We start from the raw sequence: 16733 nt of genomic DNA on the forward strand, positions 1-16733 counted from the left end.
AGCCTATTTTCATGTGACCTGAATTCCCCAGTGTGGCATTTTTTTCCCTTCCAGGCTAATCTCATTAAGTTGGGTGCAGAGCTAGAGAACAAACACACAAGGCATCCCTCACTCCTACTCTGCCCTCTTCTCCTCCTCCTCTTCATCGCCTTCACTTTTTCCATCAACCCCCCCCTCCTCCCTATTGTCTTCTTCCTTACTTCCATTTTTGCTCTTGTCCTCCTTCCTCTACATCCTCTGCCCGCCTCTTCCTCCCACTCACTTGTCTCCCATATCTGTCTCCTGCTTTCTGTCTAATTATGGCCTGCCACAGCAGAGGAGAATAGAGCAGGTCTAGCTAGGCGATGGAGTCGAACCTCTGGAGCCACCTCTGCTCCCAGACGCACAATCAATCCTCATTATTGCCAGCTCACTCGCCTTCTACTTCGCTTCTATGCGTCTGCCAGCTTAAGCTCTGCACACCTTCATACGCCTGCCTGTGGAAATCAGCATAGTGCATTATTGCATATGTGACAAGCCCGAATCTTGGTCGACGCACAACAGATTACGGTTATTTACAACGGTCCCCATCTTGCAGCCTACTTTCAGGGGTTTTGATTGTGTGTTTTCACACGCATGAGATTGTGCATATGGTTATTGTGTAGGTGCAGTACACACACAAAAAAGGCCACACAGCGAGCAAAGTTATTTATAAGATAAGCGCCTTGTATCTGAAGCAGGGCACAGAAGATGGAATATAAAATGCTGCCACGTGCAGTTCTGTTACAGATGGTTCACCCAGATTGGCAGTGTAATCTCAGCTCTCACCAGGCGGCTGTTGTGAATCTAGTGTTAGCTGCTATAACCAAATTCGTGGGCAAAACGGGTCGTTGCTAGAGCAATAATTCTTGTCATGAAAATAAATCATAAAAGAATACTCTGGCTGTAGAAATCATAAAGGCCTTTATTATCTCTAATGGAGGTTCCTAATAGTTAGTTTTTCCACAAGGCCAAAAAGATGTATGAATGGTCTTTGCTTTACTTTCTAAGGTTTGAAATGTGTCTCACAGAGCAGAGGGGAGTTTTTTTAACGAAAGCTTTACTGATTTATAGATCTATACATTGAAGAGTAAACTGGATGACTCAGAACCTGAGTCTTTAAGTTTTTTTTTTTACAGGATTTAGACTTACAATACTTCCAGGGAATACACTTTCTTCCTTTCAAGACTAAAATGGAGCAGGATGTAACCCCAGAGGAAGTTACTGATCAGTACTGTCTAAGGCTTCATGTTTAACACAGATGAGGATTTAAGCGTCCGGACCAACTTTCTCATATTCATTTATTTTACTTTGGCAGTTTGCAAGATGTCTTTGCTGCTCTCTCATAATGATCAATAGTCAAAGTCTGCATATTCTTTTTAATAGTTGAAGACTGTATGTCTGATTTAAAAATTCAACAAAAGATCATGGCTTTATTTCTTGAGAATTTCCTTCTCGAAAAAGTTCCCTCACCTGCCCTAACAAAGATGGCGCACGACCCTGTTGTTAGTCTACTCTTTACGCTTTCTAGGTTTACAGATACTTGAATGACACCATTTAATGTTTATTTCTGCTGTTTCTTTACGTTTGAAGAAGTGGTCACCAATGACTTCAATTGTTTTTCGTTTACTCCTGTAAAGTGTTTTGTGAACTCAAACCACAAAACCCACCCCTCCATCCGTCTCAAATGATTTGTGCCCCGCCCACTATTTACTTATCCAGAACCAATCAGAGACTCCGAAAAGTTACTATCCACTATCCCAAAAATACCATGTAAAATTACATGTTTTTATTTTTAAAATCAATGCTAAGCTAACCAGCTGCATCATTTTCAACTCAAAGATTAGGGCAAAAAGTGTTGAACTATTAACTTAACGAACCTTTGATATGTGATCCTGAGGTCTCGTAACTGTCACACTCAGGCACTTAAGTTCCTGCCTTTTGCTTTGCAATATAATGGGTTCTTCTCTCAATAGCTGTATGCATGGATCTTTGAATTGTGGCAACCCCTCTTTGTGTGAAGAACTTTGTAAATAACTCATCATGTCATCCACTCAACCCCCTGCGTCTTATTCTCCATCCTTCCTACACCAGTCTCTTCCCATTCTGTCACTTGTCACAAGTCTTTGCCCCGAGACGAAACGTGCTGTGACATGTCCCGATCAGCGACTTAAGAGGTCACCTCTCTTCCCTCGCTAAGACCTTTGCTGAAAACTTAGTAACACTATTCCTTCCTCCCTCTCTCCTCCCCATCTTCTTCACCTCTCAGTTACCCCCTGCTGATCAATCTATCAGGAGGCAATCATTTTAAAAACAGCATTATAAGTGAAACCACTGTTGTGGGAAACCAATTAACCTTTACATCCTCCCTCTCCCCCAGGCCCAGGACCTGAATGTGATTGAGGAGGTGATCCGCATGATGCTGGAAATCATCAACTCTTGCCTGTGCAACTCTCTCCACCACAACCCCAACCTGGTGTATGCGCTGCTCTACAAGAGGGAGCTTTTTGAGCAGTTCAGGATGCACCCCTCCTTCCAGGACATCATGCAGAACCTGGACACGGTCAGTCCGCTTCTTTTTCCTGGTACTTAACCCAAATGTCAGTCAAGAAGTGAATTGAGAGGAGTTGGATACTGGGAGAGCTTTGCATCAAGGCACTGGCTGATTTGTGGTAATTATTCAGCACATCAAGGTTATAGAGATCTCTTCCCCTGAATGTCCTCTCCATCTGCAGAAAGTTTCAAAAAGCCAGGCAGCCATGGAACACATGCAAACTGCATCATTAACATAGTGTAGTTGGACTGTACAGCAATGCGAAGCTCCGTGAGCTTAACTGGTATTGATGAATTAATCAGTCCCCTGGTGTCGAGAGGCTCTGTGTCAAATATTCATTGAGAGTGTTTGGTGTATGGGGGGAGGAAGGGACGGAGCAAGAGAAGGCTGTCATTCATAGCTGTGTTAGTCATGTTGAGGAGGAAAGGAAGCTTTGGTGTGTATGTATGAAGGCTGGGGGTTGCTGCGTACGCTGCCATTGGCTTTGCTGTTATCCATAAGTATGAGGGAAGCATGCTAGCTAGAATCCCTCAGTTAAGTCAGTCTCCCTAAGGCTATTCTCCAAAGCCTTCCCCATGCTTGCAAATCCGTGTGTGTGAGCATGAGATTCAAGATGAGGGCCTGCTTTTTTGCTCCTCTAAATTAACCCCATATGGAAGGTCTTCAGAGTTAATGAAGAGATTAGTATTAGATAGATGTAGACACACACGCACACAATGTTCTTGCATGCTCTGGTGTATTTGAATTTTCTGGAGCAAACCTCAGAGCCCGGGCAGAGAAAACATTCCCTGTAGATGCATTTTTCCACTGTTGGTTTGACAAAAAAAAGCAAGCATTAAAAAGAATCAGTAATACCTAGAGTTTTTAATGATCAAATATCTAACATTTCTCCAGGGAAGAACCTAGCACAAGAACTGCAAAATACAGTTTCCTTGATCTCTTGTTTAGCTTAAACCCAGAAGGCATCAGATAATTTGAGCTCCAGTGAAGTGCTTATTATAATAGGGAAGAAACATGCTCGAACCCTATGGTGAATTTGTCTTCTGAAATACTGCATGTGTGTCTTTGCTCAGTACGTAGCCTACAGGCATATTACTCAAGCCTAATGTATGTTCATAGAACTCGTACAGTTTTATAACCATCTCTCAAATTTCATTCACTTTCTTTCAAATATTCTCATCCAATATTGTGATATTGTTGCTGTGTATTCTTTCATGTTTTAGTAGTATTTTCAGAGCAATGCACTGCTGCTAGGTAGCATGACAACCAATGGATGCATCTTATTAGCTGTTGATGCAATTACAAAAAAAAGTATCAAGTCAAGGTGATCGAAACGAGCTCGCTGCATAGATTATAGAGAGATTTATCTGACTCTTGATGTTGTTAACATGGTGGAACACTAACATCAGTGTTACTACTTTCACAATTAAACCCTCTATATGTAGCATGATGCCACTGTTTTTTCTAGCTGAGATATTGCTCCTGGTGTCATCATATTATAGGGTGTGGCTGCATCAGTGTGATAGATCCAAACAGTGGGATTAAACAAGTCAAAGAGCCTCATGACGGAACTGGGTCTGGATGTTAAACCTCAATGAAATCAAGATGACATGAAATACTGTGTATTTAGAAACAGGAACTGGATTTGATATTGAAAGATTTAAACCAGAACCTGACCAAATCTGGATTATTTAGGCCAATACTGATAACGGATGATTTATAATATAACAATATATTCCTGATGTTCTTTTTTTGAAAGCTAAACACGTATCTTAAACTAGAAGGGAGCACTGTAGAGTGCATACATCCATCATGACCCAACGGCCCCCTTATGAAACCACATTTAAATTCACTAGATCCGGATTTGCATTTGGATCTGCAACAAATTGCACACATTCATAAATATTAATCCCCTAAACATGCCAGATTTTGTTCATCATTTTCCCATAATGATTTCCCAAAAGATTATTTACTTTGATCTTATCTTATATTGGTCAATTGTATTGGTTGTAGAAACTACAGGTTCTGAGAAGTTGTGGTTTTAATGGGGTCTATGTACAGAACTTTTTCTTGATCGGCAACAGTTACCTCCTTAAGTGTTTAATTTATAATTGATGTTAATTAATGGACTTGAGAGGTGCTGATAGGTGCATTTGTTGCTTTTGGACAGAACCAGACCAGAGTTTACTTCTGTGTTTTGATTGGCTTTTTCCTCTCATCTGATCATTAGGTGATTGGCTTCTTCAGTCAGCGTCTGGAGCTGGCAGGAAGTGACCTGTCAGTTGAGAGGGTTCAGGAGGTCATCATGAAAGGAGCCCAGGCCCTTCCCAGTGACAGACTGAAGGTAAATCACCCACACCCACAGACCTGCATACAGTTTGACATCACAGTATGCTGGTACGTTCTGTCTGGTCTATGCGAACGAGTGTCTATCCTGAAAGAGAAGAATAGTTTGGCCAATCATCTTTCCAGATTCGCTCCCCTGGAAATGGTGATACAGGTTTCATAAATAAAAAAACATGAAGTTCTCTTGTTGATGTTTTGAGTGATATTTTTGACAACACAAATATGACACTAAAGCCTTTTTTAGTCATGACCTGCGGGTACGGTCCGGATAAATGGGTCCGGAGTTTCACACATGTACAAGGCAGCGGGAGGTTCCCTACACAGACGTGTTCACAGCAGCACCTGGTACATTTGCGTTCACACATGCACCTCCTCCGGAAAAAAATATGGAGGATCTGCTGAGTTCACTGCATGTCTGAAAGCAGCTTAATAATAACATAGTAAAATAATACCCCCACCCACCCAAGTCGTACTCAAAGACTTTCCTCAAGCTTGACTGGTCTGCACACACACTCACGCAATCACATAAAGCAAAAGAACAGATGGGATTGCAGAGCATGGAGACGAGGAATCTTGAAAGATAGCCGGCTTAGGAAGAACTGGGAAATATTGGCTATCAGGATTCATTCAGAACCGAACAATGTGTGGTTAAAAGCTGCGAGGTACAGTGGATCGGTGCTGGGTAGGTAAAAAAAAAGAAGAAGCAAATTAGTTTAGTCTGGGCAGGTGAGAGAGCATGTGAGGTATGCTATAGGTATATGGACTGAGGCGAGGGAAAGATGGAAAGAACCATTGGGATGTGAGAGAAAAGGCCAAAGCCCAATTCTCATTAGCATTAATACCCATCTTCATTCCATCTCTGCTGGCCGGCTACTCGCCAACATGTAATGACATTTCAAGGAGATGGGATAGGGGGCTATGGGGCACTTTGTCATGGGCACATAAGATCAGGAGGAGGGGGTGAGGAGACATAAATCTGCCACAGCGCCTCGTTACCCAACACCCAACACCCAACTCTCCTGGCGGGTTCGCCAACCCCCCGCCCCTCCCAGTGCTCCACCATTAATCAGTGAGGAAATATGTAACCAGTGGTCTCCCCACTCTGCTCCTCACCAGCACTGAAGCTCTTAATTGCATGTTTCATCATGTGTTTCATGTTCTATACTTGGCGGCTGGCTGCGAGCCATTTGTCTCGCTAGCCGATGTGCAAGAGGGATGGTGCATGGCCACGTGGGCTCCCCTCACTCTCCGTCAGCGCCTCAGAGCGCTAATGTAGCGATCGACCATAAAGCTGTAGAATTACACACGGAGCCGTGTGGATAACCCTGCCATGTCCTTCAGCGAGGCTGCCATACCTGTAGCACACACTGACGCACCCAGCTGTGGCTGGGATATATGCCTATGTGTAGCATGCATGTGTCATCCTCTCCGTCCGTGTGCGTTGGCAGATGATGGTTATTCTGTACATGTAGCAATGCGTGCTGGTTTTTGTTTCTGTGCAAAAAGTGCTAGGTAGAGTGACACTGACTCTCCACCATCTGAGTGTTTTCCAGCTCCACAGGGTGACATGAAGCGAAGAGAATATCTGGGCGATGTTTCCTCAGGGAGAAGTCCCATGCACTTTATGGTGCCATCGCTCAAACAAACAGCTGTCCCTCTACCTCGCGCCTCTCTTTTATCTTATGCGCTCCTTCTGCTATTCAGCCTGCAAAGCGAAAATCCATAGGTTGGATTAATGTTGTGTGGACTTATCGATACGTTGTTAATTACGCAGTAAAAGCTCCTAGAAGGAGTATTGGTGTCTCAGACAGTTGTGCACGAAGAGGCCGGACAAGAAAGAGATGTTGGGGTGATTGTCCTCTCTAAAACAGTCAAATACATTGAATCCAAATTTTCAATTCAAATTTATGTTTCATTTATGAGTGGAGTCACCCTATCCTGTGGTAATTAATACACTTAATAGAAATACATTGCAGGTCATTTTCCCACCACCTATACCTGAAGCTACAGGCATTGACAGTTAAATAATGTAAGCATCATTTACATGTTTGTCTTCCTTCTTGTCTCAAAAAACGATTGTTTGGAGGAACTGACAGTTGACAGTTGCAAAGTAAATAATTTTGTTTATATTCTACCGACAAAAAAAATTGTTGTTCCTCGTGAGGGGGACAATGTACACACACCAGACTACAAAGCCCATCGATGTAAAGCACTTAAAAGCATTTACACAAAATGCAGACATGTAAATTAGGTCCCAACTGAAAGAAAGGATAAAAAGAAGGTGGTAAATACCCCAGGGACAACCCTTAGTGCCTCGTCACTCAAGCTCCCTCTTCTCTTATTCTTTGTGTGTGTGTGTGTGTGTGTGTGTGTGTGTGTGTGTGTGTGTGTGTGTGTGTGTGTGTGTGTGTGTGTGTGTGTGTGTGTGTGTGTGTGTGTGTGTGTGTGTGTGTGTGTGTGTGTGTGTGTGTGTGTTGTTTCAGGGTGTGTGTGTGTGTGTTGTTTCAGGGTGTGTGAGACTGAGAGGCTCTCATGGGCAGTGCCTGTGGAATGTGTTGTTTCGCCTGACCAGCTGAAATCTGCCTTATTGAGCAGCGATAGCCCACAGACTCTCTGGCTCCTCAGGACAGGATGGAGCTGATGGGGGGTGGGCATGGAATGGTGGGGGGTTGGGAGCTTACCAGCTGTTACTCAGTACCTGGTCCTTCATATGTCTGATGGCTTGTACAAACGACACAGCTTCACTCTTAAGCCTCTTTTAAAAAAACTCAAAGTTCTGAAATCCGTTTGTCTGAGATTGTATCTCGTGACTTACGACCCGTTTTAACATCAGATTGTTTCCCTGGATTCGACAAACAGCCATGTAGATGTATACTATACCAAAGTACTATTTATTTTTCTTGAGGGGAGAGGGAATGTATCTACCAAATTTCATGGCAAATGAATTGTGGTGGGACTACAATGAATCGACCAAAAAATCAGCAGTCATTAGGATTCATCATCTGTGAACGATACATGTCTGTACAAAATATTTCCACCAAATCATAACATATTGTATTTGTGTGAATCTGTCACGTCTCTCATTCAGCTTGGGAAAAAAATATTATGTATACAGCACTTTTAAAAATGCTGTTAGCATGGTTGAAACAGGAATAAAAGGAGTACATCTTTCAGGAAAAGATGCATTAGCATGTCCACTGTGTGTCATTTCAGAGCCAGAGACATTTTCACAGGGATGGACCCATGTGCACTATCATGAAGGCATGTTCGTACAAAGAACAGAGAAGCTTATATTACAATCCAAACAGATGGAGTGTGACTCCATTCACTGGACAGGACCCCATTAAATGACTATATCTTTGATACAGCTTATCCGGGAGCTGTAGCCAATCGCTGACATTGGGAAAGAGGCAATGCACACTGGACAATCGGCAGTCTATCACAGGGATGACATACAGAGACAAACTCGCATTCACAGACCTACAGGCAATCTAGAGTTTCCAATTACCCTTTAGACTCCGATTAACCGAACCGGCGTGTGTCTTTGGAGAAGGACATTCAGAAAACTCATGGAGGCACAAGGTGAACATGAAAGCTCCACAAGTTCGACACCAGAGTCTTCTTGCTGTGAGGCAACAGTGCAATCCACTGTAGGACCGTGCCCGGATCTTTATTGAACTTCTCAAGTGAATGATTATTGCAAACCCTTTGTTTACAATGACACAATATTGAATTACAGCATTTTTATTTAAGGCCCATTCATTTTATCAAACAAGTAGAACATTGTAATACAACCTTCCAATGCTTGTGTGCGTACCTACTTGCGTGTGTGTGTGTGCGTGTTGAGTTCATAGTTGCTCCCTAGCCGCATTCTTCTCTGTCTGGCCGAGCTCTGACAGCACAGCAGCGTGCAGAGGAGGAAGGGAACACGGCGTCCTGAGTGAAGATATGAGGCCAGCCAGTCAGTCTGTGTTCAGGGGCGAGGGCCTGACCCGCCAGGACCCATAACTAACTGATATGAGCTCGGGCCAATTGGGCTCAGACAGCTGCCAGACTGAGAACAAAACAGAGGAGGGCAGGAGGCGAGAAGACAACAGAGTGCCAGAGGGAAGAAAGGAAGCCACAGTATAGACAGACTAAGGCGACAGAGATAATATTAGGGTGTCAGATGCTCCGATTTCCCCCAGAAAGCACTGGAGCATGGAAGATACTTTTTTTCTGTGACGTGTACTCTATGTCGTGATATCCAAGACTTTCCAAAGCACCAAATCCCCCGGTGGCTCATGTCCAATATAACAGTTTGAGGAAAAAAAACGAAGGCCATTGTGATTCAGACATCATTTTTCTTTCTTTTCATTTTTTCATTTTGTGTTCAGTCTCAAGTGAATGTGGTTGAATGTGCACAGGGGACTTTATAGTCGTGCAGTATAGGTTCATAATTTCTTCTTCAGTAGGCACTTGTCTTGTGAAGCACCCGTTCTGATAAAGGAGTCTGTTTTAATGGCGCAAGATGCATCATTCTCACGTACTTCTCAGTCTCGAGGCAAGTTGTGAGACTGCCTGTTTTACTGATGTGAAACCACAATAACAGCCTTTGATCATTAAAGGAGTAGGTCGATATTGTGGGGAGTATGCTTACTTGCTTTCTTGTAGAGAGCTGGATAAGAAGATCAATATTACTGTCGCATCTTAGATATGGAGCTTGAGTCTGGAGATGGTTAGCTTAGTTTAGCGTGAAGACTGGAAACAATGGGAAATAGAAAATGTAGGTTTAAAAATGAATGCAGGAGCCAAGAAATAGACCAACAAATAAACTGTAAATATAAAAAATATATATCCATCCATCCATCCATTGTCTTCCGACAATGCCTACTTGTCTCAAAATGGGGTTAGGGTTAGCATGTTGAGTAATTCAGGAGTAAAAACTAAGTCTATGTCTCGATCATACCGACATTTACAAAGGCACAAATGATTAAAATGTATATGACATTAGTTGAGTGAAGACCGTTTGCAAGGTTAAAGTAGAGCTCTGTTCGGTTTCACCTGCTCCCCAGTACTGTGCGACCTGTGTTCAGAGGTCATGATGATGAATGAGCTCCTCATCTTCACAGTCCTGGTTTGAAAGAGCATATCAATTACCATATTGCTCCCTGCATGCCCCGCCTTTATGTTAGCTTATAATGTTCAACATTACTGTTTATTACCACAGTGGCTCATGTCTGTCTTTAGACATGTTCTTATGAAAACAATAACTTAGACATTGCACCACCATCTACATATAGATGATGAGTTGTTTGTAACACGGATACATATATTTGCACATTAATGAGGGAGACATTTGAGATAGCGATATTAATACCGCATGTGTTGTTTCAAAATGCGCGGACATTGCAGTATTTGCTGATTAATGCTTTAATTATCCTAATTACCTCATTAGCATAACTGGTTTATGTTTCAAATATCAAGGTGATTATAGCAGGACGAGCCTTCTGTTTTATTTGGTTTGTGCAAGTAAATCACTTTGCACCTTAAAAACTAGACACTTTAAAAAAAACTTAAATTACATGACGTCCTCTGTGCTCACTAGTAAAAGTGAGTCTGGTTTGAGTAACCGTCACCGTCGGTGCCAGATGAACATTTGACGAGTAAGTGAGCTTTTCCAGGGGAGATTCACCTACACACAAACACCAGCCAGATAATATCACTCCTGCATTGTGTCTCGCTGTCACAACGGCGGTGGTGTGTGTGGTCTAGCCTCAGTAGCCTGGCATATGGCCTGTGACCCCGTAGCCCCTCCGTCTGTGTTAATATGATACCGATAATGTGGCGGTGAATAGAGGAGGCGCGGACTCAATAGAGCAGACTGGGAGCATGTCATAAAAGGACCTCATCGTCTGTCTTTCACCGCAGACTGATTACTGGCTGCATGTGTGCATATACATGCATGTGTAGACAGGAGGGTATAATAAGGCAGCGTTGTATTATTGATGCTCTTTTGCTACCTGCCTGCTGGTGGGCTTGCAAAGGCTGTGTCTGGTCTGGTCTGGTCTTATTTTCAGGCATAATGTTTATAAGGCAACAGGGAAATTACTATAAATCATCTGAGAAGACTAATACTCATCTGTATTATATGACACATGCTACTTTGTTTTGTTGACTTCATTCTTTCAGCTTTAAAATACACTACATCAATCAAGATCCATGAATTATTTTGTGTAGAAAATCCCAAAATACAAACCACACTCTCCTGCAATGTGAAAGGAAGTGAGAATTCCTGGATGTATTTGTCCAGACCAAGTAATCCGGTTACACAGCACTTGTAAGCTATAAGGTCATAATGTCTGACACACTACTCTACGTTTGACACACACTCTCTGGAACTGATGTCTATGTCCTCATTCAGTGTCTGAACCGGCTTTTCTCGGACAGCAGCACTTGTCGATATCCAGTCGCCTCCTGGGGTGAAGAGGTGACATTAGCACATTAGCCAACCTTTTAAAAGGTCAGTGGTTCAGACCGCAGAGTGATACCTGTCTGCAGGAAGCTGTAACCGAATTTACCTCACAGTCAGACTGGATTACATCCGCTGGCAAACTACTGTACCTGACGTTGAGTGAATACAGATAGAGAGGCCTGACCTGCCTACATGCTGGGCAGAGCCTCCACCCATCAGACAGAGATGTCGCTCCGCTGGTCACATGAAATGTGGTTGGAGGCAGTTTCATGGTGGCGTTGGGGTCCGAGCTCCAACAATAGTCCTCTGTGAAAAAACGCTGCCCTCTCATGAACTTTGAATGCCTTTATGAACAGCCATGCAACGTCATGAGGCATTATGCACATTACACTGTGACAGACGTGACAGTATAGCTGCTTTTAAAGACATTGGCATTCTCCAGAAAAACAGAATATTTTTGAATTATCTCTTTAAACAGCCATTGAAATAAAAGTAATACATTTATTGTAAATTATTCATTTGAATGGGGTTGAACATCAATTTGTGCTCAAACATATATAACCTTAGCACTTCTACAACTCGATGATGACTTTTCTAATGATTGTAGGACATGAATCAGAAAAAAACTAATATAACACAAATATTTCGGGATGATCAAGAAAAGCCATACACGTAGAAGACGCAGATGATCATGTCAACTTGGAAAGACCACGATATCCAAGAGCTTTTTTCGTGATACGGCTGTAAACAAAAATATATGATTTCCACCACAATGTCTACGTCATGTCCTGCCTCCTGCGTACATTACAGGTGCCACCCCTCACCTGAAAGTTGTGGACATTTTGCTATTGTTGTGAGCGCATCTCACCCAGACAATCTCCTGCTGCGCTCTTTGTATTTGAAAGGTAAACATTGGATAATTTGTCCCAAAGCACTTTTTTGGACATTTTCCGGGTTCATGTCTGAAAATGGCTCGTATTACATTAAAGAAACAACTGCTATGTCTGCATGTAAGCTGTCATAACTCCCTGAGACATCGGAACACAAAGAAGCCATTGTTGTCAATAATAACCCATTTCTTACTATGGAACATCAAACGTTTTGCTGTGCGAAACACAGTGATAGCGTCACCTTTGAATCTGCTTTTGATCACCTCTTTCCAATTTTCTCCTTATCTCTGTTTGTGTGAACAGAAGTTTCCTGAGCTGAAGTTTAAGTACGTGGAGGAAGACCAACCCGAGGACTTCTTCATCCCCTACGTCTGGTCCCTGGTCTTTAACTCTGGAGTCGGCGTCCACTGGAGCCCACACGGCATCGAGCTGTTCAGCATGGACTCCGGCTGAAACACCCGCTGCTGCAGACAGTGTGTGCGTCTCCATCCCTGTTCAGTGACTGGCAGCGTTTGTGTGTTTATGCGTGTGTGCGTGTTTGGGTGGGTTTATGCACATTACCCTTTATAAGTATGTGCATGCTGCTTTGAAAGTGCCTCAACCTTGTACAGAATGGTTTTTCTTTGTATGCAGCACCACCTATTTTTAGTTTTCCTCCACATGTACCAATAATTCCTCTGATTCTTCACGGCGAAGCTTCCCCTGTGTACAGTCAGTCCTGTAGAGAATACATATTTAACATCTGCTTCGCCTGCTTCCACAGCACACGCCGACGCACATCTCTTCTGTTGTTGTGACGCCGGCTAAGGATAATCCCACATTATTTAGTTTTCTTGCTTACAAAGAAAAAGGTCAAATTAAAGAGATCCACTTAATGCTACATCTACACTACTAAGTTTTTGTTTGAAAACGCATCAACTCCGCTTTGGGCACATTTGTCCTCCACACTCCTCCAGGGTTTTGGAGCAACTAAACTAAAGGTTTGGCCCCGTTTTTGTTCGGAAACTGGGGCTGTGTTTAAGTCTGGACCGGCAGAAACTGAGATGTTTGGAAACGATGACGTAGACACACAACCGCTTGCAGATTTGGTCTTTTGGGGCACAAAGAAGCCCCAAACTTCTGTCATATCTAGATCCACTATCCCGATCCAGAAGAAAACCTGCTGCATTAGCTTCGGCTACCAATGTAGAACACAACATGAATAATCAATTACAAGTGTAGCTGACCCAGTCGTGTTTGCTAACAATTGTTGTTCAGTTAAATTCAGCATTTTACAATGATACAACTGCTGACCTGTGTTAGATGGCAGCTATTATTAGTCCAATCTGGAACTGTTCCAGTTTCAAGCGGCACATGCATGCCCAATGTATGTGAGTGGTCACGTGATATGCATCTTCAGGCGTGTTCGCCAAGGATTAAAACTGATACAGAGCCAAAACACTCATGTGGAAAATGCTGTTTTCAAAAGAAAACATTGTAGTATGGATGTAGCCTAACTTACTGTGCTTTGATGAACGTTTATTTACTGCTGCACTGAACGCTAAAAAATAAGGTAATATTCAAGACAGGCCAAGTGTCTTTCACATTTTATTAAATGTCCTCTATAATACAGAATTTGAAGTATGATTATCTCATCAATTTGTTTTTTATTTTGCTCAGTTCTCTGAATACAGTGGTTTTGTATTAAAAATAGACTTGTGTTTGTGAAATTAAGTTGAAAAAAGGTCACAGAAAGACAAATATAGTCTTTAGCAAAAAATAAAATAATTACAGAACATGTCCGTTGTGTTGCTACATGCAGGGTCTTCCGATTTTTAGACCACCACTGTCGACCGGTGGCCCGAACTGAATTACCAGTTAATTAATGCTTAATTTCAGTCCCTTGAGAATATTAGCACAGTGCATCACTCTGATTCACGTGGTTTCATTGTCACCATCGGCCTTTTATCTGACTTTACCCCCTCTTTGTGGTCGTCATTTTTTTTTCCCTCATAGTAACCTGAGGCAGATGCTTAAAGTGGGGAGAGTCATTAAATCCTTTTGTGCATAATTAAACTTCTCCCTTTAATTTGTCACTTTATTTGCATGTTTATCACGTTTAGAGAATTTGTATAAAACTATTTATTTTCATGTATTTTTTTTTTTTTTTACTTTCAGCCCCCCCCTCACAGAAAAGTAGCAGTACTGAAATGGCTACTACATATAAAAGAAAAACAGTGGTACTTTACTTTGGTTGTTCCCAGGTGGGAAACTGGCTTTATATTATTACATATTATATGACTACAGCTGTCATTTTGTGGCAACTATTACTTTGAAAATAGGAGTTTGAATAAAAATATAAATGGAAGCAGCAAAAGTGTCACGTGGTTATTATCAAAGTAAAACGGCATGATTCACGGAGATCGATAAACTTAAAAGTGGAGTAAATTAGATTTGTCGTAACACATTTTTCCATTAATGTGGATTATGTCTTGCAGACAACTAGCTAGCTGTTTTCCTCTGTTCCCAGTTTTTTATACTAAACTACCAACCTGCTGGCTTCAGCTACTACTAATCAACAACTCCGGAGATTGTTCAGAAAAGATGCTTTAACATATGAAGAGTGCAGCAGGAGATTGTGCGGATCAGGCGCGTCCGTCACTACAACCGGAAAACGTCCGGAATATTCAATCGAGGGGTGGCGCTTAGGGAGAGGAGACTGGAGACAGGACAGGACAAGTAAATGCTGCAACAGAACTCCCATGTTTTAGTTTATGGCAAAACAAAACCAGCATCTGTCCTTGGCTCGAAGAGCTCTCGAATCTCATAGACTTTCAAAGTTGCATCTTTGACGTGTTCGAAAACATCGTGAACTTGCTCCTTGGGAATTTTAAGAACATTTCCTTGCTACCTTCTCACACACAGCCCATACGGAACATTTTAGGAAAACGTCAGGAGTTCAGTGTACAGTGCCTTGCATAAGTATTCACCCCCCTTGGACTTTTTCCCATTATGTACTGTTACTAACTGGAATTCAAATAGACTTAAATAAACTTTTTTATTTAACAAAACATGCATAGTACTTTGGAGGTGCAAAATAAATTTTATTGTGACACAAACAATAATGAGAACAAAAAAGTTGACATCTGTTGGGTGCATAAGTATTCACCCCCCTGTGTCAATACTTGGTAGAACCCCCTTTCGCTGCAATTACAGCTGCAAGTCTTTTGGGGTATGTCTCTACCAGCTTTGCACATCTAGAGATGGAAAGCTTTGTCCATTCTTTTTGGCAAAAAAGATGAAGCTCAGTCAGATTGGATGGAGACCGTCTGTGAACCGCAATCTTCAAGTCTTGCCATAGATTCTCTATTGGATTGAGGTCTGGGCTTTGACTGGGCCATTTTAAGACATTAACATTCTTTAATCCAAACCATTCCTTTGTAGCTCTGGCTGTATGTTTAGGGTCATTGTCCTGCTGGAAGATGAACCTCTGCCCCAGTCTCAAGTCTTTTGCAGACTGCATCAGATTTTCTTCAAGGATTTCCCTGTATTTGGCTCCATCCATCTTTCCCTCTATTCTGACCAGTTTCCCTGTACCTGCTGAAGAGAAGCATCCCCACAGCATGATGCTACCACCACCATGTTTCACTGTTGGGATGGTGTGCTCAGGGTGATGGGCAGTGTTGGGTTTTCGCCACACATAGCGTTTTGCATTGAGGCCAAAAAGTTCAATTTTGGTCTCATCTGACCAGAGCACCTTCTTCCACATGTTTGCTGTGTCTCCCACATGGCTTCTGGCAAACTCCAAACGGGATTTTTTATGGATCCCTTTCAACAATGGCTTTCTTCTTGCCACTCTTCCATAAAGGCCAGATTTGTGGAGTAGACGACTAATAGTTGTCCTGTGGACAGATTCTCCCACCTCAGCTGTGGATCTCTGCAACTCCTCCAGAGTAACCATGGGCCTCCTGGTTGCTTCTCTGATTAATTTCCTCCTTGTCCGACTCTTCAGTTTGGGTGGACGGCCTCCTCTTGGTAGGTTTGCGGTTGTGCCATATTCTTTCCATTTTCTTATGATGGATTTTATGGTGCTCAGAGAGATGTTCAAAGCTCTGGATATTTTTTTATAACCTAACCCTGCTTCATATTTCTCCACAACTTTATCCCTGACCTGTTTGGTGAGCTCCTTGGTCTTCATGATGCTGTTTGTTCAGTAATGATCTCCAACAAACTCTGAGTCCGTCACAGAACAGGTGTATTTATACTGAGATTAAATTGCAGACAGGTGGACCCTATTTACTAATTATGTGACTTGCAAATGTGACTTGTGAATGCAATTGGTTGCACCAGATCTTTGTTAGGGGTTTCACAGTAAAGGGGGTGAATACATATGCACTCAACACTTTTCAGATTTGTATTTGTAAATAATTGTGAAATCCATGTAATATTTCCCCCCACTTCCAAATGATGCACTATTTTGTGTTGGTCCATT

At 42.3% G+C, this 16733-nt stretch overlaps 1 protein-coding gene across 2 annotated transcripts in view; it reads left to right on the plus strand.

Annotated features, from left to right (window-relative positions):
* Positions 1-14618, plus strand: part of dym (dymeclin) — a 45930-nt gene extending 31312 nt beyond the window's left edge. For both annotated transcript variants that reach the window (XM_053411493.1, XM_053411494.1), the window contains exons 15-17: positions 2399-2581; positions 4803-4916; positions 12566-14618. In XM_053411493.1, coding sequence (XP_053267468.1) covers positions 2399-2581; positions 4803-4916; positions 12566-12715 — 447 coding nt within the window. In that variant the 3' untranslated portion in view covers positions 12716-14618. The remainder of the gene's footprint in view (positions 1-2398; positions 2582-4802; positions 4917-12565) is intronic.
* The last annotated feature ends 2115 nt before the right edge of the window (positions 14619-16733 follow it).

Source organism: Pleuronectes platessa, chromosome 19 (genome assembly GCF_947347685.1).
Source record: "Pleuronectes platessa chromosome 19, fPlePla1.1, whole genome shotgun sequence".
NCBI lineage: Eukaryota > Metazoa > Chordata > Actinopteri > Pleuronectiformes > Pleuronectidae > Pleuronectes > Pleuronectes platessa.